We start from the raw sequence: 20,809 nt of genomic DNA, 5'->3' as shown, positions 1-20,809 counted from the left end.
GCGCTCATCAAGTTGTATTTTTCCCTTCCCTTGCAGTAGACCGCGGTACCCAGGCGACCGCGAAAGAAGAAAAGGGGTTTCTCTACCGCGCGTGGTCTGCACTTCGCTTCGCCCCCGCAGCCCTCGGTGGGTCTCGGGGAGCACGTGGGCCAGGCAGGCTGGGTGGGAGTGGAGGGGAGGGGAGGGGGCGGTGGCTAGCGGCTCGCGCGGAGCCGGTCTCCCGGGCTTACGTAAGGCGCGAGTCCCGCGCGGCCGGCCCGGGCTCCGCGACTGGGCGGGCGGAGACGGCGCCGCCCTGCAGGAACGGGGCTGGAAGACTCTCGGAGTGCTGCCTCCAGCCAAGGTGTGTGTTTATTTGATTGCTTTTGGTGGCAAGGCGCGGGGCTCGGGCTCGTCGCGCGCCCCACGGCCGGGGAGCGCATCCGCCAACCCCGGGCGGAGGTGGGCCCCTCCGAGCGCGCTCGGGCGGTGGGCAGCGGCGGCAGCTGAGATGCCGGGGGATGTGACAGCCGCCGAGGAGGGGGCGAGACGCCGACCACACGTTTCCCACGTGCGAGGCCCCGGCAGGGGCTCAGCCCCTAGGCCGCTCGGTGCGTGGGGCGGCGGGGGCTGGCTTTGAGTCACCCCCTTGTGCCAGCTTCCCCGGCTTGGCGGAGACTGGCTTGGGGATGCCCGGCCGCCCGGCCCCTTCTCGGACGCGGCGTGGGGAGCGAGCTGGAGGAAAGGATGAAAGTGGGACTGGTCGGGCCGACCTCTGACCCCTGGAGGCCGAGTCGGCAGGGCGGGGCACGGCGCGCTCCAGCAGCTCTGCGTGGGGGCGAGGAGGTGGAGGAGGGCGAGGTGGTGGAGGAGGGCGGGGAGGTGTAGCGTGGCGCTCACTCCGCCTGCGAGTTGGTCCCGGCGCTGGGCTGAGGGGAGGGGTTGTCTTAAAAAGTCTCTCCTTCCCCCTGTAGGGGCGGTCGGCGAGTCCCAGTGCGAGCTGAGGGTGCCAGAGGTAGGGGGCCGAGAAACAAAGTTCCCGGGGCTCCCTCCGGGGCCGCGGTCGGGGCTGCGCGTTTGGCCGCCCCCCTCCTCGCGAAGGCAATGGCTTCCAAACTCCTGCGCGCGGTCATCCTCGGGCCGCCCGGCTCGGGCAAGGGCACCGTGTGCCAGAGGATCGCCCAGAACTTTGGCCTCCAGCATCTCTCCAGCGGCCACTTCTTGCGGGAGAACATCAAGGCCAACACCGGTGAGGGGCTGCGGGGACGAGGGCTGGGGGCGAACCGCGTTGGGCTGGGGTGAGGCCCTGGAGGGACTGGGGCTCCCGGATCGCGGCGCCCTTCCCCCGCCCGCGTGTGGTCGTGCAGGCTCGTACGTGCCGGGGCGCATGCAGCTGGCTGCCGCGCGGCTTAACCGCGCCCGGGAGGAGGCCGAGGCTCCAGGGGTGGCCGGTGGGAGGTGCCCGCGGCTGCTCTCGCCAACGCTCCTCCTGCCGCGAGGAAAAGCCCGAGCGACCCGGGCGAGGGAACGAAAACTAGGCAGGGAAAACCCGGAGCTTCCCTCTCACGCTGCCCTCCTTAAGGCAGAGCCGCCCCCGTACCCCTTAGCCCTGGCCCCCTCCCGCGAGTCCCTAGAGAGCCGCGCGCCCCCTCCGGCTGCAACCCAGAGGCTGAGCGCCGCCCACCTGTGGCAGTCGGGCGGGGCTGCGCGCCGGGGAACCTGTGGCGCCGGCGGGCTAGCAACCTTGCGCCTCTCCAGCCCCTCCACGCAGCCTCGGGGCTCGGGGCAGAGCCCTGGGTGGCTTTGAAAGGCCCTGTGTGTTCGCTGTCGCCTTCTAAGGTAAACTCTCCCCAGCAACTCCCCCTCCTCCCGAAGCCGCCGGGCCTGGCCGTCAGGAGACTCGGAGGAGACTCGTTCTGATAAATTACATTTTGAATGCAGCTTTCCTGGAAATGGCTTCTTGAGCTGCCTCCCTTGGCTTGAGATGCCTCCTTTGGCTGGCGTGGTGAACTTGGGGATATAGATCGCCTGATTTCTTAGTCTGATGGTGTTGAGTGCGTCCCTTTCCCCCTCTCCTCCCACTCCACGTTCACACCAGTTCCAAAAGAATTGGCGTTAAAGGGCGAGAGGTAGCGGTTGTGCTGCTGCGAGGCTCTTAACCCTTTTGGGATGGAGATGTTGGTAATTAGCAACTCCTTTATGAAAAGTTGTTCTTCCCAGCGGGGGTCCCTTACTGTCGCTGCAGTTCTCAAGGGTGTCCAGGGTGGTTATTGCCCATCATGGACTAATTATCCGGGGATCTACATTTCAGAAGCACAGAGTGGTTTGAAAAGGAAGGTGGAGGACAGTACCGGAAAACAAAATGAAAGCTTAAAAGCAAGGAATTAAGTATCTCCAGAGTTTTATTCCTTACCTCTTAAGCAGGTTGAAAAAGCGGGCTTTTACAGGAAAACTCTTCCCCCACCCCCATGTCTCAAAAGGAAGAATTATGTGCACCAGATTGCACTTGAGTTTTCTTTTGTGGGTATTGTTACCTCAAGTGCGCCTATTTTGATTTTAATACATTCAAATGCGTTTTATTCTTGGAATGCTGCATTTGGAACGCGGTTTGAGGGGAGAGCGGCCTGAGAGGGAAGGCAGGAGCCATTCCATAATTCTCTGTATCTGACTAGGTGACTTGTTTCCTTCTATGAGCCCATTCTATAGTTCTCTGTACCTTACTTGGTGACTTGTTTCCTTCTGGAATGAAGGGCTTCACACTGTCCATCCTGGGACTGGACTCAAAGCGCTTTCCATTTTTAAAGAGTGTGATGGGAAGTGGCTTATTTCTGCACTTTCTTAGGGGCTTTGAAAATTTTCCATTTGCTCTTTTCCCTTGTTCTCTCTCTCTCTCTCTCATTTCAACTTTCCTCTGTTCTAAATTTTAGTTTCCATTCTCTTTCAAATGCCTTCATTTCCTCCCCAGTGTTCCTCCCTGGAGTGAGAAGTGACTATGAAATGTTTAGATTTTCTTTTTTCTGTTGGGAATCAAGCAGTTTTCTGCATGAGCCAATTAAAAAAAAACTTTATCAGAGAAAGAAGAAAAATAAAGGACAGCAATTTGTTTTGAAAGTGGCTTGTTTCTAGTGGACTTTCGGGTTATCGGATTATTTTTCTCTCTCAGAAGGTCTGCGAATCTTATAGGCTTACTGCCTGGTAAATAAAACATTCCATTCCACGGTATTTATTTTTCTGTCTGTTACCTGCTGTTTGGTTTTAGCTAATTTCCTGGTGGGAAGCACAACCACCCTTCTGTATGTACCCTTTATAATGGAAGGTTTGAAGGAGACGATGAAGCACAACAAAAACCCAGGAAATAAAACCGTGTAGGAATTTGAATTGGAAAGTAGCTCCAGCCATCTGCTCCAGCCTGGATTTGGGCACACTCTTGTCTACATGGCTTTCCTCCTCCTGCAGCTTGGTAAAAAGCTGCTCTTTCAGGAAAGGGCCATTCTGATGTCATTGCTTCTTGGAAGTCTTCCCTCACCTCCTCTGGCAGAATTCATCTCTTTCCTCTGCACATATCTTTTTTTTTTTTTTTTTTTGAGACGAGTCTCGTTCTCTCACCCAGACCGGAGTGCAGTGGCGCTATCTCGGCTCACTGCAACCTCCGCCTCCCAGGTTGAAGTGATTCTCTTGCTTCAGCCTCCCAAGTAGCTGGGATTACAGGTGTCTGCCGCCACGCCCAGCTAATTTTTGTATTTTTCGTAGAGATAGGGTTTCACCATCTCTACGAAGGTTTGAGGGCAGGCTGGTCGCGAACTCGGGACCTTAGATGATCCACCCGTCTTGACCTCCCAAAGTGCTGGGATTACAGATGTGAGCCACCACACCTGGCCTTCTCTGCACATATCTTATTGATTCTAATGTTGCAGTCACATATCATGCAGTGTAAAAATGCCTCTCACCCAGTAAGATATCTGCTGAGTGACTCTCGTGCGTCAGTGTTCTAGGTGCTGGGGACAATAGCATTGTTTAAGACAATTTTGTGCCTCTTTTATTTTATTATTACTATTTATAGATATGGGGTTTTGCTTTGGTGCCCAGGCTGGTCTCAAACTCTCGGCTCAGTCTCCCAAAATGTTGGGATTACAGGTATGAGCCACTGCACCTGGCCCATTCTTGGGCCTTTTGTTCTTTCTGTCTCTACCATTGTACTTTCCACTCTGAAACTTGGAGGACAGGAATCAGGCAAAGTACCTAATGCATAAAAGGAGCTTACCAAGTTTGTATTAAAGGCCTGGGTCACAAATTCTAGACAGTACATCTTAATTCAGAAGTCAAGCAACCTATAGCATAGAGTCCATTTTGTTTAATTAGCTCTGATTTATGGTAAAAGTTTGTACTTAATATGGATCTGAGATTAGCTTCATGATAGCTGTCACCTATTGGCCCTTCCTGCACTGCCTAAAGTGGTACAGGCTGAGGCTTATCAGATACCTCATTTGAAGAGTCACCCCCATATCTTTGGCTCAGATTTTCTTTAGCACACTGCAAGAGTAAATAGAAGGGAGAGTTCTCTTAGATTGCCAGGAGTTGGGTCTTACACTCTGTCATAAGGAATATTAGCTTTTCTCTGTGTGTGTATGTGTATGCACATGTATGTATGAGTACACACACACAGACTGGCACTTTATTGAGTGAGTCCCATTATAAATTCTGATCAAATTCTGATATTTAATGATCGATTCTTTTATTGGGTCATATCTAAAGGATATGCAAATCCTCTTTTAAAGGTTGGAGAAATAGGGATATTTTTTAAAACCACGTTATACTGGATCTACTATCTCAAGTGCAGGAAAACTGGCACATCTCCATTTGGAAGCATCTTGGACTTCATTGAGATAAAAGATGTTAAGGAACAAACCTGTTTCTGCATGCACGCTCTCTCTCTCTCTCTATATATATATTTTTGAGACGGAGTCTCGCTCAGTCACCCAGGCTGGAGTGTAGTGGCACAATCTCGGCTCAGTGCAACCTCCGCCTCCCAGGTTCAAGCAATTCTTCTGCCTCAGCCTCCCGAGTAGCTGGAACTACAGGCACGCACCACCACACGTGGCTATTTTTGTATTTTTAGTGGAGGTGGGGTTTCACCATATTGGCCAGGCTGGGCTTGAACTCCTGACCTCGTGAACTGCCTGCGCCAGCCTCCCAAAGTGCTGGGATTACAGGCGTGAGCCACCGCATCTGGCCTCTGCTCTCAATATTAACTGCAGCTCTTGCTGGAGTTTTGCTGATGGGACTAGCATTTCAAGTTAGTCTATGGGCTGAGAGCCTCTTTTTGAAAAAGATGGCCTAGTTCAGAGGGCTCAGGGTTTTTTTGGTGCTCATTAAGTATAAATGTGTGTCTTATGTAAGAGGGAAAACTTCTGAGAACTGGAAGATAGAAACATTTTATTAGAGAGACTTGAGAGCCAGAGTCTAACAATGTATCTAAAACAGGTTTCAATAGTTATCCTTTTTATAGATCATACAGAGTCTTGGCTTATTACAGGGTTTCTAGAGTATATTCTATTCCATTTCCCCCCGTAGCTTGGTGAGACTCAGGAAGTAGCACACAGGTCAAGCAAGGATCTGACTGGTTTTGAGACCTCTCCAGTCCAAAGGTCCACTCCACATACACTTATTATTGCTTTTTTGGTTTCTTTGTTTGAGGATTTTCACACATATTTGAAGAACACTATTTGTGACTTGAGTAAGGCATTCCGTCACAGTAAGTCTGCCTTAGCCACATGCACATGTGAATCTTTGCACATCCTTACAGTGGGATTTTTTTTTCTTTTGTTTTTGTTTTTGTTTTTTTTTTTTTTTTGAGACGGAGTCTCGCTCTGTCGCCCGGGCTGGAGTGCAGTGGCCGGATCTCAGCTCACTGCAAGCTCCGCCTCCCGGGTTTACGCCATTCTCCTGCCTCAGCCTCCCGAGTAGCTGGGACAACAGTCGCCCGCCACCTCGCCCGACTAATTTTTTGTATTTTTTTTTAGTAGAGACGGGGTTTCACCATGTTAGGCAGGATGGTCTTGATCTCCTGACTTTGTGATCTGCCCGTCTCGGCCTCCCAAAGTGCTGGGATTACAGGCTTGAGCCACCGCGCCTGGCCTTTTGTTTTGAGGCATAGTTTCACTCTGTGACCTAGGCTAGAGTGCAGTGGCATGAACACGGCTCACTGCGGCCTTGACTTCCCGGGCTCAAGCGATTGTCTTACCTCAGCCCCTTAAATAGCTGGGGCTACAGGCATGCATCACCATGCCCAGCTAATTTTGTGTTTTTTTTTTTGTAGAGATAGGGTTTCTACTTGTTGCCCAGGCTGGTCTTGAACCCCTTAGTTCAGGCAGTCTGCCCGCCTCGGCCTCCCAAAATGCTGAGATTCCAGGTTGTGAGCCGCCATGCTTGGCCAGGATCATTTGTTAGAAGTAGTTTTCTTCTGATCAAAGTCATGCCTTGTACAAAATTTAGAAAATGTAAAACAGGCCGGGCGCGGTGGCTCAAAGCCTGTAATCCCAGCACTTTGGGAGGCCGAGGCGGGCGGATCACGAGGTCAGGAGATCGAGACCCTCCTGGCTAACACGGTGAAACCCCATCTCTACTAAAAATACAAAAAACTAGCCGGGCGCGGTGGCGGGCGCCTGTAGTCCCAGCTACTCGGAGGCTGAGGCGGGAGAATGGCGGGAACCCGGGAGGCGGAGCTTGCAGTGAGCTGAGATCCGGCCACTGCACTCCAGCCTGGGCGGCACAGCCAGACTCCGTCTCAAAAAAAAAAAAAAAAAAAAAAAAAAAAAAAAAAAAAAAAAGAAAATGTAAAACAGTAGAAGAAATGGAAGCAGCAAGTAAAAATTACCCTTAATTCCTGGGTGAATGTGCTATAGGGTTGAATGAACTAGAATGAAGCTAATAAATTAAAGGCACCTGTCTTAGGTTGTGTGTTTAGGGAAGGCCTCTCTAGGAGGTGAATATCCTTATTCATACCATAAAGAATGAGCTTGTGATGATTAGGAACAGAGTGTTCCAGAAAGAAGGAACAGCAAGTGCAAAGGCCCTAAGGTGGGCATTAGCATAGCGTGTTTGAGGAACAGAAAGAAGTGGCAGTATGTTTGGAGCATAGCAAGCAGAAGGGATGTGGAAGTAGGTCAGGTCAGGTCAGAGAGACGAGCAGGTGCCAGATCAGGTAGAGCCTGGAGGATCCTGGTAAGGATTGGATTTTATTCCAAGGGCACTGGAAAGACAAGGAAGGGTTTTACATAGGACAATGACATGAAAAGATTTACTTTCTGAAAGTTGATCTTTTGCCTGCTGTGTGGAGAGGTGAGCAAGAGGGAGACCAGTATGGATGAGGAGAGTGGCCTGTGTTTAGAACTTGTTGGTGGCAAAGGAGGAGAGAAATAAAGGGGTTTGAGATATGTATGAAGGCAGAGCTGACTGGAATAATGAATTGGTTGTGAGAGGTGATGGAGAGAAAGAAGTCTACAATGAATCCTAGGATTTTGCCCTGAGCGCCTGCCTGGGTGAATGTGCTATAGGGTTGAATGAACTAGAATGTGGCTAACCAATCTTTTTGGAACAGCACATGCGTGGGCTAGCGCCTTCCTTTTACCTTGTTGCACTCCTGAGAGCAAGATGGGTCACCAGCAGCTGTACTGGAGCCACCCCTGAAAATTCAGCCAGGGTTCTCACTCTTGTCACGTCTGTTCAAACCGGCACAGTCTGATCCAGAAATATGGCCTCAATACGTGCTCCCAGTGTTTCTGTCAGTACGCGAAGGATATCAGTTTTATTAAGTTGGACTAAATGGTCTTCCTTCAAAGGATTATCCAAGGCATCTACCCAATAAAAAACCATGATAGTTCTTTGTACATAAACATTTAAACAAATAATGCTCTTATAAATGTCATTGTGTACAAATCACTGGACAAATGCACTTTCTTTGGGATAGGTTTCTGGGAATAAAACTACTGGCCAAAATAGAACTTAAATCATAGTGATAATTTTTTTTTTTTTTTAAAGACATAGTCTTGCTCTTGTTGCCCAGGCTGGAGTGCAATGACACGATTTTTGGCTCACTACAACCTCTGCCTCTGGGTTCAAGCAATTCTCCTGACTCAGCCTCCGAAATAGCTGGGATTACAGGCGTCCACCACCATGTCTGGCTAATTTTTGTATTTTTAGTAGAGACGGGGTTTCACCATGTTGGCCAGGCTGGTCTCAAACTCCTGACCTAGGTGATCCGCCTGTCTTGGCCTCCCACAGTGCTGGGATTACAGGCGTGAGCCACCACACCTGGCTGACATAGAGAGAGTTTTAAACGTAGCTTACAAATATTCACTCAAGTTCTTGGTAGTTCATAGGTGCTACTTTATTTGTGTACTCTTTGGCTTAGTAAGTGTTTCCTTTAGGCCAGGAGTTTGAGACCAGCCTGGCCAACATGGCGAAACTCTGTCTCTACTAAAATACAAAAATTAGCTGGGCTTGGTGGCGCGTGCCTATAGTCCCAGCTACTTGGGAGACTGAGACAGGAGAATCGCTTGTATCCAGGAGGCAGAGGTTGCAGTGAGCTGAGATTGCACCACTGTACTCCAGCCTAGGCAGCAGAGCAAGACTCTGTCTCAAAAAGTAGATAAAAAAATAAAATGAAAAATATTTTATTTAGGTATAGATATACTTCATACATATATAAACTGATTTTCTGATTGTAGAAATAATATGTACAAGTTAGCAAAAGTTTAGAAAGATGAAAACAAATCACTTGTAATTTACCAACTGGAAGGAAAAGTTATTGCTAATACTTTTTTTTTTTTTTTAGATGGAGTCTCGCTCTGTTGCCCAGGCTAGAGTACAGTGGCACGATCTTGGCTCTTGGCTCAGTGCAACCTCCACCTCCCGGGTTCAAGTGATTCTCTTGCCTCAGTCTCCCAAGTAGCTAGGATTACAGGCACGTGCCACCACACCTGGCTTAATTTTTTGTATTTTTAGTAGAGACGGAGTTTCACCATATTGGCCAAGCTGGTCTCGAACTCCTGACCTCAAGTGATCTGCCCACTTTGGCTTCCCAAAGTGCTGGCATTATAGGTGGTTGAGCCACCATCCATGGTGCTAATACTTTCATATACAGTATATCCTTCTAGACTTTTTCAGGAATACACACATACACATACATTTTGAGTTACATTATTATTGCATTGTATTATAGTATTACTGTTTTGAAAATTGCTTGCTTTAACAATATATCATCTAATATTTTCCAATTCTGTTAAATACTGTTTTTTAATGTGAGTTACTCATGTACAATTCCAATATTCAAATATAATTTGTTATTCCATTTTTAATTTTGAAAATGTAATACAGGTACATGCAGGTGGTAAAATTTTCAAATAGTATGCTAGGAATAGAATGGAAAGTTTCACACCCGTCCCTGACTCTTGGTTCCCCAGTTTCTCTCCACAGGGGCATCTGCTTTTAACTTTTTTTGGATGTTTATCCAAAGATTTTGTCATATATCTATAGCATTTATGTGTCATATCTATAGCATATTATAGTAGTATCTCTTTTTTTTAATGTACACATTCGTTCTTTGTATTACACTTAAGAAAAACTTAGCAGTATAGCTTAGATATTGGTTTCCATCAGCATGTATCAGTTTACTTTATTCTTTTAAAAAGATATCTGCATTCTTTTATTGTACAGATATATCATAGTTTGAACACACATTTGAATATTGAGAACCAAAGAAGCTTTGTTTACGTGGGTTATACATATAGATGTTAAATGTATTTGAAATTAAAATTGAGAAAATTTGCTGGCTGCGGGGGCTCATGCCTGTAATCCCCGCACTTTGGGAGGCTGAGGCGGGTGGATCACGAAGTCAGGAGTTTGAGACCAGCCTGACCAACATGGTAAAACCCTGTCTCTACTACAAATACAAAAATTAGCCGGATGTGGTGGCACGCACTTATAATCTCAGCTGCTCTGGAGGCTGAGGAGGGAGAATTACCTGAACCCAAGAGGCAGAGGTTGCAGTGAGTCTAGATAGCGCCACTGCATTCCAGCCTGGACCACAGGGCGAGACTGTGTCTCAAAAAAAAAAAAAAAAAAAAGAAAATTGAGAAAATTTAAAAATATTATTTCATCAAAAACAATAATAAATCCACTGTATGTTAACAGATTTCTGTGAAAATTAACTATTTTCCAAAATGAAATCTAATGAAAAAAGTGCTGTTGTTTTTGCACATTTGCAAATTTTTTTTTTTTTTTTTTTGAGACGAGTCTCGCCCTGTCGCCCAGGCTGGAGTGCAGTGGCCAGATCTCAGCTCACTGCAAGCTCCGCCTCCCGGGTTTACGCCATTCTCCTACCTCAGCCTCCCGAGTAGCTGGAACTACAGGCGCCCGCCACCTCTCCCGGACGGGGTTTCACCGTGTTAGCCAGGATGATCTTGATCTCCTGACCTCGTGATCCGCCCGTCTCTGCCTCCCAAAGTGCTGGGATTACAGGCTTGAGCCACCGCGCCCGGCCTACATTTGCAAATCTTTCTGGCCTAATATAATAAAACTTTATTCTCATATCTGGTTCTTCATTCGGTCTTTGGTGCTATGCTGTTTTGGTTAAAGTATTTGAAGAACATCCGGCTTTATACACATGTAATTAAAGGGGAACTCATGGACCCCCTGAAAAGGTCTCATGGACTCACAGGAGTCCTGGAACCACAATTTCATCAGTCCCCTGTTGATTGGAATTTAGGTTATTTATAGTCATTCGATATACAGAGTGTGCTGCACTGAATGTCCTGGTAAATGTGTCTTTCAACAAATGTTTGAGTGCCAGGCAATCTTGGCTTGTGGGATGCAAAGAGGTGAAACAAGGTCTGTTCCCTGAAGGAGCTGCTGTTTTTTGGTGGAGGCAGGCAGTCAGACAGGCAGGCAAACAAGAAGAAAATAACCCAGTTGGGCCGGGTGTGGTGGTTCACGTCTGTAATCCTAGCGCTTTGGGAGGCTGAGGCTGGAGGATTACTAAAGACCAAGCAAGTGTCCAAGACCAGCTTGGATAACATAGCAAGACCTCATCTTTACTAAAAATAGTGTAAGAAAATTAGCTGGGTGTGATTGTGCGCACCCGTAGTCTCAGCTACTCAGGACGTTGAGGCAGGAGGATCACTTGAGCCCAAGAGGCTGAGGTTGAAGTGATCTGTGATCATGCCACTGCACTCCAGCCTGCGCAACAGAGCAAGACCCTGTCTCTGAGAAAAATAAAAATTAATTGAGGCTGCAAGATGTGCATGCTTACAGAAGAGGCAGCTAACCCAGCATTTAGGAGGAGGTGAGATTTGGGAAGGCTTTTTAGGGGAGGCGATTCCCAAGTTGAGTTTTGACAAATGAGTACAGCTACAAAAAGATGGCGTGGTCATTGTCATAGCGTATCTGAAACTCCTCTTGTGGAGGAGTTTATGGTCCACAAGAGGTCCTTGCATATGGCTTGGCCTTACTTTTTCTATTATCATGTTAGTCCGCATCCATCTCTAATGGTGTTGTCAAAGGAAAGGGCTATCGTGCCTGCCCCATATCACCTTTCCAGCCCTCATTACTTGTGTTTGCCTTTAAGATATACATAAACATAGTGGCATCATAGTATATGCATTTAAACTTCAGCTTTTAACTTCTGGAACTGAAGGATGGCAAACAATCCTAAAACTTAGAAATTGGGCTTTAAACTGTTAACTGTAAATTCACCCATTCTGAAGGGCATGTTGAATTACCTGTTCCCTTCAAAATCTACCAAGTAAATTGTCAAATGGTATTAGATTATGCTAGTCTGCTCTTTAACAATCTGTGTTGGTGCATATTGTGAGGTTTAAGGACTTGGAAATTTTGTAAATTTTTTAGATGATGTACTTTCACAATGGACAATGGATCAGACATCTCAACCATGTATTTTCCTTTAGCAAACTAGATTTTTTCTTTTTTCTTTGAGATGGAGCCTCACTCTGTTGCCCAGGCTAAAGTACAGTGGTGTGATCTTGGCTCACTGCAATCTCCGCCTCCTGGGTTCAAGTGATTATCGTGCCTCAGTCTTCTGAGTAGTTGGGACTACAGGGTCCCGTCATCATGACCTGCTAAGTTTTTTTTTTTTTGCATTTTTAGTAGAGACGTGGTTTCACCATGTTCACCAGGCTGCTCTTGAACTCCTGACCTCAGGTGATCCGCCTACCTCGGCCTCCCAGAGTGCTGGGATTACAGGTGTGAGCCAACGTACCCGGCCCAAACCAAATTTTTTTCAAAAAGCATGAGTAGATAATAGAGGCTTTTGGATTACTCTGTGTATTTTACTCCCTCCACTTGATGTTTAAGCTCTCAGGTTGACCTTTGAGACATAGTACAAAAGGTCTTGTTTGTACAGCTTCATGTAGTTGAATTTAAATGGTTGATGTTATATTTTAACAGTCTCAAGTTCTGAGAGTTTTTGTACTAGTTAAACAACAGATTCAGCAGCAAGCATCCCTTACTTAGCTAGACGGATAATACTGAAATAATGCAGAGTCATTCTTGTTTCTCATCTAGCTTCCAAGAAGCTAGAAATCAACTATTTTCTGATCTTCAGCACCTTTTGTCTGGGCAGCAGTAACCTATGACCCTGGCATTTTATAATTTTTGTGACTTGGTCATAAGCAACATTTGCAGTGGGCAAAGCAACTGCCAGGCCCTGGACTGACTAATGAATGCATATTATCTCTAATTCCCACACAGATCTCCAGAGCAGTTTTTGTGTATCATTTGCTTTACAAATAAGTACATGGCCTCAGAAAGGTTGAGTAACTAACTTGGTCAGGTGCAGCGGCTCATGCCTGTAATCCCAGCACTTTGGGAGGCCGAGGCGGATGGATCACTTGAGCCCAGGAGTTCGAGACCAGCCTGGGCAACATGGCAAAAGCCTGTCTCTACAAAAAATAACCAAAGTTAGCCAGTGTGGTGGTGCATGCCTGTAGTCCCAGCTACTTGGGAGACTGAGGTGGGAGGATTGCCTGAGCTCAGAAGGCTACAGTGAGTCTATAGTGAGGCTACAGTGAGCTGTGTTTGAGCCACTGCACCCCAGTCTGGGCAACAGAGCGAAACCCTGTCTCAAAAAGAAAACAAAAGTTGACCGAACGTGGTGGCTCACGCCTGTAATCCCAGCACTTGGGGAGGCCGAGACGGGCGTATCACGAGGTCAGGAATTCGAGACCAGCCTAGCCAATAGGGTGAAACCCCATCTCTACTAAAAATACAAAAATTAGCTGGGCATGGTGGTGTGCACCTGTAGTCCCTGCTACTCGAGAGGCTGAGGCACAAGAATCGCTTGAACCCAGGAGGCGGAGGTTGCAGTGAGCCAAGATCATGCCATTGCACTCCAGCCTGGGCAACAGAGCGAGACTGTCTCAAAAAAAAAGAGTTGAGTGACTTGCCCTAAGTCAAACAGCTTTCCACACACAAACCTCCAGAGAAGTTGTTATATCATTTACGTACAAACAAGTATGTGGCCTCAGAAAGGTTGAGTAACTTGTCCTAGGCCAAACAGCTAGTTAAAGAGAAACTAGCATTCAAACCTGGGGCTCCATAGTTAGGATTAAACTTCTTCCCATTATGTCGTGCTGACATCTGAGTACTCTAGAAACTAGTGAAATACTTCGTCTTATAAATGCCATGTGGGACAGTGTGTCTTAGTCTGTTTGTGTGGCTATAACAAAATACCTGAGATCAAGTAATTTATAAGCAACAGAAATGTATTTCTCACAGTTCTGGAGGCTGGGATTTCCAAGATGAAGGTGCTGGCAGCCTTGGTGTCTAGTAAGGCCTGTTGACTGCTTCCGAGGTTGCACCTTGAACTTTGTATTCTCACATGGCAGAAAAGATGGAAGGGGAAAAGGACCAAAGGCCACATTAAGCTTCTGTGATTTTATTTTTAATTTTTCTAATTTTTTTTTTTTTTTTTTTTTTGAGACGGAGTCTCGCTCTGTCGCCCAGGCTGGAGTGCAGTGGCCTGATCTCAGCTCACTGCAAGCTCCGTCGCCCAGGTTTACGCCATTCTCCTGCCTCAGCCTCCCAAGTAGCTGGGACTACAGGCACCTGCCACCTCGCCCGGCTAGGTTTTTGTACTTTTTTTTAGTAGAGACGGGGTTTCACCATGTTAGCCAGGATGGTCTCGATCTGCTGACCTCGTGATCCGCCCGTCTCGGCCTCCCAAAGTGCTGGGATTACAGGCTTGAGCCACCGCGCCCGGCCTAATTTTTCTAATTTTTAAAATTTTCAACTAGAGACAGGTTCTCACTTTGTTGGCCAGGCTGCTTTTGAGCTCCTATACTCAAGCAGTTCTCCTGCCTCAGACTCCCAAGGTGATGAAGCCTCTTTATAAGACACAAGGCTTAATTTATTGTTTTTGTGTGGTTTTTTTTGGAGATGAGGTCTTGCTTTGTTGCCCAGGCTAGTGTGGAGTGGTGCAATATTGGCTCACGGCAGCCTGGAACTCCTGGGCTCAAGCAGTACTCCTGTCTCAGCCTCCAGAGTCGCAGGGACTACAGGCGCGTCCCACCATACCTGGCTAATTTTTAAATTTTTGGTAGAGATGAGGTCTCACTATATTGCCCAGGCTGGTCTTGAATTTCTGGCCTCAAGTGATCTGCCTGCATCGGCTTCTCAGAATGCTGGAATCACAGGTGTGAGCCACCACACTACAGGGGAGGAGCCCTCATGACCACTTAAAGGCCTCACGTCTTAATACTATCACATTGGTTATTAAGTTTTAGCATGTGAATCTGGGGGGCACGTTCAGACCATAGCACCATGGATAGCAGGGAACAAGTATGCCGAGGCTCAGAAGGCCCTTTAAGGGTAGGGTAGAGGGATGTACTTCTTGTTATTGTTGTTCTGTCCCTAAAACATTTAAAAAAAAAAAAAAAAACCTGAAAAAGGAAGCACTGACTTCCTCCCGTAATAAAAAGGACCAAAGGAGGTCGAAAATAGAAGCCATTTGTGTTGTGAGGAGGTAGAAATTGCTTTTCATCATAATGGTAAGAGTTCAGGAATAATGCCTGAACTTGGTGTTATTTTCTTATTCATTTGTCCCATTTGTCACATGTCCCAGCATTAGGTATGGGGAGGCTGGCAAAAAAGTAAAACTTGTTCTCTGTCCTTGAGGTACCGACAGTCTAGGGTTTGAGCTCTAAGTTCTACATTATGTTCCCAGGAGGCATGGCGGTGTGCGTGCACGCATGCAGGTAGAGCATGGGCGTCATAGACAAGGCAGCAAGGAGTGCTTTGTTCACGTGTACCTTTTGCCTGTAATGCCTTTCACACTTCTTTAATCTCTCCTCTCATTCCATGAAGCCTTTCCACACCTGTTGTAGCTACAGGTCATTTTCTTCTCTAAAATTCTCTTATACCCATTGGTACCTTTAATTTGTTATTCATTATCTTTTGTAAGAGTTCTATTTCATAATTTCAGTTATTATCTGTTGCCATTTGAATAGAAATTTTTTTTCATGATGGTTCAGTTCAACTAATGTTTTAATAGGCTGTAATGAGAGGAGAGGAGACAGAAAAAATAAGACACCTCATATACCTTATGTCTTGTACCTGATATCTTCTGGAAGTACTCTAAAGAAAATAAGATAAAGAAAATAAAGAGTGGGAAGACTGCTTGTGATTGTGAAGTTAGAGGCCTCTTTGAGGAGGTAATATTTAAGCTGAGCTCTGAATAAAGGTAGGAGTCAGGCATGTGAAGATTTGGTAGCAGGCGGGGCACAGTGGTTCACACCTGTAATCCCAGCACTTTGAGAGGCTGAGGCAGAAGGATCGCTTGAGGCTAGGAGTTTGAGACCAGCCTGGGTAACAGAGTGAGACCCCGTCTCTATGGAAAATAAAAATAAAGTTAGCTGGATGTGGTGGTGCAGACCTGTACTGTAGTCCCAGCTACTGGGAGGCTGAGGTGGATCACTTGTGCCTAGGAGGTGGAGGCTGCAGTGAGCTATGGTCACACCACCGCACTCTAGCCTGGGCGATAGAGTGAGAACTGTCTTAAACAAAAAGATTTGAGGCGGCGGAAACAGTATGTGGAAAGAGCCTGATATAGGAGTGAACACAATAAGTGGAGAGGAGCAGGGAGGAGGCTGGTGTTTCGAGCATTGTAGGTGGGGAGGAGATGGTAGAAGTGGAGACTGGAAAGGTAGGTATAGGGCCTTGAGGCATGGCCAGGAGTTTGGGCTTCATTGTAACTGGATGAGAATCCATGGAAGGTTTTTAGGTTGTTACTTTTATTTGTTTTTTTATATGTAACAGCTATACTGAATGTAACATTTGCATACAGTAAAATTTATTCTTTAAAAGTGTACAAATCAGGGCCGGGTATAGTGGCTCACTCCTGTAATCCCAGCACTTTGGGAGGCCGAGGTGGGCGGATCATGAGATCAGGAGGTTGAGACCATCCTGGCCAAAATGGTGAAACCCCAACTCTACTAAAAAAAAAAAAATAGGTGTACAAATCAGAGGTTTTTCTGTATTTTACAGAGTTGTAAAACCATCACCACTATCTAATTTCACAACATTTTCATTTCCCCAGAAAGAAACCATATACCCATTAGCAGTCACTCCCCATTTCCCCCTTGCCTCAGCCCGAGGCAATTACTACTCTAGTTCTGTTTGTATGGATTTGCCTATTCTGGATAGTTGTATGTTAATATATGTGACTTTTTGTGTCTGGCTGCTTAGCATGTTTTCAAGGTGTGTCTGTATTGTAGTATGTATCAGTACTTTATTCACTTTTATTGTCATACTTTATTGAATGGGTATACCACATTTTGTTTATCCGTTCATTCGTTAATGGACACTTGGGTTGTTTCCTGCTATGGGACGTTTGTATGTAAGTTTTTGTGTGGAGGTAAGTGTTCGTTTCTCTTGGGTATATATCTAAGAATAGAATACGGGTTCATCTGGTAACTCTATGTGTAATAGTTTGTGGAAGTGCCAAACTGTTATCCAAAGCAGCTGCATCATTTTACCTTCTCACCGGCAATGAATGAAGGTTCCAGTTTCTTCTCATCATTGTCAACTTTTACCTTCTGATAAAACAAAAACTTCAGCCAAGTTTAATTGAGCAATGAATGAGTCACGAATCGGCCAGCCCTCAGAATCACAGCAGATTCATAGAGACTCCAGCACAGCCACATGGTGGAAGAAGATTTACAGACAAAAAAAGAGAAATGACTACAGAAATCGGAAATGAGGTACAGAATGGCTGGATTGGTTACAGCTTGGTGTTTGCCTTATTTGAACACAGAACACTCAGCAGTGTATGAGTGATTGAAGTGTGGTCACTGGGATTGGCCAAGACTCAGCTATTGTTACAGGTGCATACTCCTAAATTAGGTTTTTAGTCTTATCTACCTAAGCCAGGTTGCAGTTTGTCCGCAAGTGTAACCTCCCAATGGGGTCACCTTGTCTGCTGCCTAGACAGAGCTGATTTATCAAGACAGGAATTGCAGTGGAGAAAGAGTAATTCACGCAGAGCTGACTGTACGGGAGACCGGAGTTTTTTTATTACTCAAATCAGTCTCCGTGAGCATTCAAGGATCAGAGTTTTTAAAGATAATTTGGTGGGTGGGGCTTGGGAAGTGGGAAGTGCTGATGAGTCGGTTGGAGATGGAATCATAGGGAGTCGAAGTGAGGTTTTGTTGCTGTCTTCTGTTCCTGGGTGGGATAGCAGAACTTGTTGAGCCAGATTATGGGTCTGGGTGATGTCAGCTGATCCACTGAGTGCAGGATCTCCAAAATATCTCAAGAACTGATCTTAGATTTTATAGAACGATGTTATCCCCAGGAGCAATTTGGAGAAGTTTGGACTCTTGGAGCCAGAGGCTACATGATCCCTAAACTGTAATTTCTAATCTTGTAGCTAATTTGTTAGTCTTGCAAAGGCAGACTAATTTGTTAGTCCCCAGGCAAGAAGGGGGTCTTTTCGGGAAAGGGCTGTTAATCAATTTTGTTTCAGAGTCAAACCCATGTACTGAATTCCTTCCCAAAGTTAGTTTGGCCTACACCCAGGAATGAACAAGGGCAGCTTAAAGGTTAGAAGCAAGATGGAGTTGGTTAGGTCTGATTTCTTTTACTGTCATGATTTCCTCAGTTATAATTTTGCAAAGGCGTTCTCACAAGGACTCAAATACAGAAGTATGGAGTCCTTCTCAGGTCATACTTTGTTTGCTTTAACCACCCCTCCCTCCTTCCCTCCCTCCCTCACTTTCTCGCTTTCATTTTAACTACCCTATTGAGTGTAAAGTGGTATTTCATTGTAGTTTTGATTTGTATTTCTCTGAGGACTAACAATGCTGAACCTCTTTTCATATGCTTACTGACCATTTGCATATCTTCTTTGGAGAAATTCCATTCAAATCCTTTGCCCATTTTAATTGGCTCATTTGTCTCCTTGTTGAATTCTTTATATATTCTGGATATAAGTCACTTATCAGATATATGATTTACAAATATTTTCTCTTATCCTGTTTCACTTTCTTGATGGCTCCCTTGAAAGCACAAGTTTTTGATTTTGATGAAGTCCAGTTGATCTATTTTTTCTTTTGTTGATTATGCTTTTGGTGTCATAGCTAAGACACCATTGCCTAATCCACAGTGTAGCCATTGCTTTTAAACATGGGACTGACATCTGACTCACATTTTGAATGGATCACTCAGGCTATTTGGAAACTGGGGTTGAAAGTTCTACTGTGAAACTAGGGAGAATAGTTAAGAGGCTGTCAGTATTGGCAGACAAATGGGTAGACTTTAAATGTATTAAGCACTTGTAAAATCAGTCTATTCCAAAAGCATTTTGTTAATCAGAGTAAGAAATGGTCTCTGCCTTCAACAATTTGCAAGATAAAAATACACCTAATTAATTATTTTATAAAGCAAATTATATTGAGTGCTATAAAAATAGGAATGAAAACACTTTCTTAAGAACAGTAGAGGGAAGAGTTACTTGTATGAACTTTTATTAAGTTCATTTAAAAAATCTCTAGTGTCTAACATACAGTGCTTAATAGTTGTTTGCTACACCTCTGGAGAAAAGAGTTAGAGGGCTTTGGGAAAGATGGCATTAGAACTGAGCCTTGAAGGATGGGCAAGGTAGTAGTAGGTGGACACATGTGAAAGCAGGGTATTTTTGATGTAAGGATCATGTCTGTGAGGAGACAGTTAAAATTAAGGCAACTTTGTGAGGTGAGATGACACACACCACACCTGTAGTCCCAGCTACTTGGGAGGCTGAGGCAGGAGGATCACTTGAGCTCAGGAGTTCAAGGCTGTAGTGCATGATCATCCTGCCTGTGAATAGCCACTGCATTCCAGTCTAGGCAACACAGGGAGATCCCATGTCTGGAAAAAAAAAAAAGGAACCTCCATTGAAACCTAGATTTGGAGGAATTATAGACAAGAAGCTGGAAATGCCCCTTGGGGCTTACATGTAATTCCAGATTGAGTTCATAGTAGCTTGTGGGCGATAAATGCCTTCCTCAAACTCCTTTTGGTGGCTGTTTTTTGTAGCAGAGTGTGAAGTGGATTGTAGTGGGGAGAAACTGAAGCACAGCTAAGATGGTGCCACAACAGTTTAGATGGGGTCTAGGGTAACAGTAATGGATAAAAGGGGATGTGAGAGGAGTGGGGGTAGTGATGGCAGTGTCTGATAGGACTGTAGGAGAATGGTGGGTGGGGCAGAGCCAAGTGCTGCCTTTTGAAGGGGTGAACTTGAATGACTGTGCTGGGAAAGTGGTCCCATTTAACACAAGGATGGCAGTCCAGGCGTGAAGAGGATAATGAGCTTAACATACCTGTGAGAAGTTTCAGGTGGAGGTATCTGGTGGCCTTTGGCACAGCAAATGGGAGGAACAGGGAGTTAGCTATATGCTGTAGAGAAAATATAGGTGGACTTTAGAGGCAGGCGTAACTCTGGCTCCACCTTTTACTGGGAGGAAGTTAATTAAACGTGATTCCTGAGGGTCAGATGGGGTCGTCTGTGTGAAATGCCCAGCAAGTAGGGGACTTTTCTCTATTGTTTGTTCCCTTCTTTTCTGGAGTCCTAATGCTTTGATTTCATTTATAATCTTCCTTAGTGAATGTGGAGCTTTGAATGGAAGCACTAGCACAATCCAGTGGGATTTAAGCTGTGTGCGTGTGCGTGTACGTGTGTGTGTGTGTGTGTGTGTGTGTGTACTACCCAGCAGAGGTTACACTTGCTCACTGTTTGTAAACCCCCATTAGTTGTGCTGTCCTTGTTTTCCTTTGTACTTCTCTTGTGTTCAGTCTTGTCCAAACAAAAATATTTGCATTCAAGTTATATGTGTTCCTCATTTGGAAGACTCCTTGAATCCATAATTGCTTTTTAAAATTTTTTTGAAACAGTCTTGCTTTATCTCCCAGGCTGAAGGAGTACAGTGGTGTGATCAAGGCTCACTGCAGCTTCAACCTCCCAGACTCCAGCAATCCTCCCACCTCAGCCTCCTGTGTAGCCAGAACTACAGGTGCTCAACACCACACCACCAATTTTAAAGTTCTTTTGAAGACGGGGTCTCACTGTGTTGCCCAGGCTGGTCTTGAACTCCTGGACTCAAGCAGTTCTCCTACCTTGGCCTCTCACAGTGTTGGGATTACAGGTGTGAGCCACTGGGGCTGGCCATACTTGCTTCTTACAAATTGTGTCATCTTGGCCAGTGTGGTGGCTCACTCCTGTAATCCTAGCACTTTGGGAGGCCCAGGCGGGCAGATCACTTGAGGTCAGGAGTTCGAGACC

At 46.0% G+C, this 20,809-nt stretch overlaps 1 protein-coding gene and 1 pseudogene across 6 annotated transcripts in view; both read left to right on the top strand.

The window, feature by feature from the left end:
- The first annotated feature begins 232 nt into the window (after positions 1-232).
- Positions 233-20,809, top strand: part of AK4 (adenylate kinase 4) — an 84,638-nt gene continuing 64,061 nt past the window's right edge. For 2 of the 6 annotated variants that reach the window (XM_030913265.1, XM_030913266.1), the window contains exon 1: positions 1,506-1,818. Coding sequence is in view for 3 of the 6 variants with exons in the window: in XM_010370712.2 (XP_010369014.1) it covers positions 1,084-1,228 (145 nt within the window). In the remaining 3 variants the exon portion in view is untranslated. Of the gene's footprint in view, positions 344-423; positions 442-494; positions 591-953; positions 1,229-1,505; positions 1,819-20,809 lie in introns of those variants that run through there. The other 4 variants (XM_010370712.2, XM_030913264.1, XM_030913263.1 and 1 more) reach the window with 4 other exon arrangements.
- On the top strand, positions 7,630-7,800 carry LOC115892296 (annotated as a pseudogene).

The sequence above is a fragment of the Rhinopithecus roxellana genome, chromosome 12 (assembly GCF_007565055.1).
Source record: "Rhinopithecus roxellana isolate Shanxi Qingling chromosome 12, ASM756505v1, whole genome shotgun sequence".
Lineage (NCBI taxonomy): Eukaryota > Metazoa > Chordata > Mammalia > Primates > Cercopithecidae > Rhinopithecus > Rhinopithecus roxellana.
Note: the sequence above shows the minus strand (reverse complement) of the source record. Positions and strands in the feature narration are given on the sequence as shown.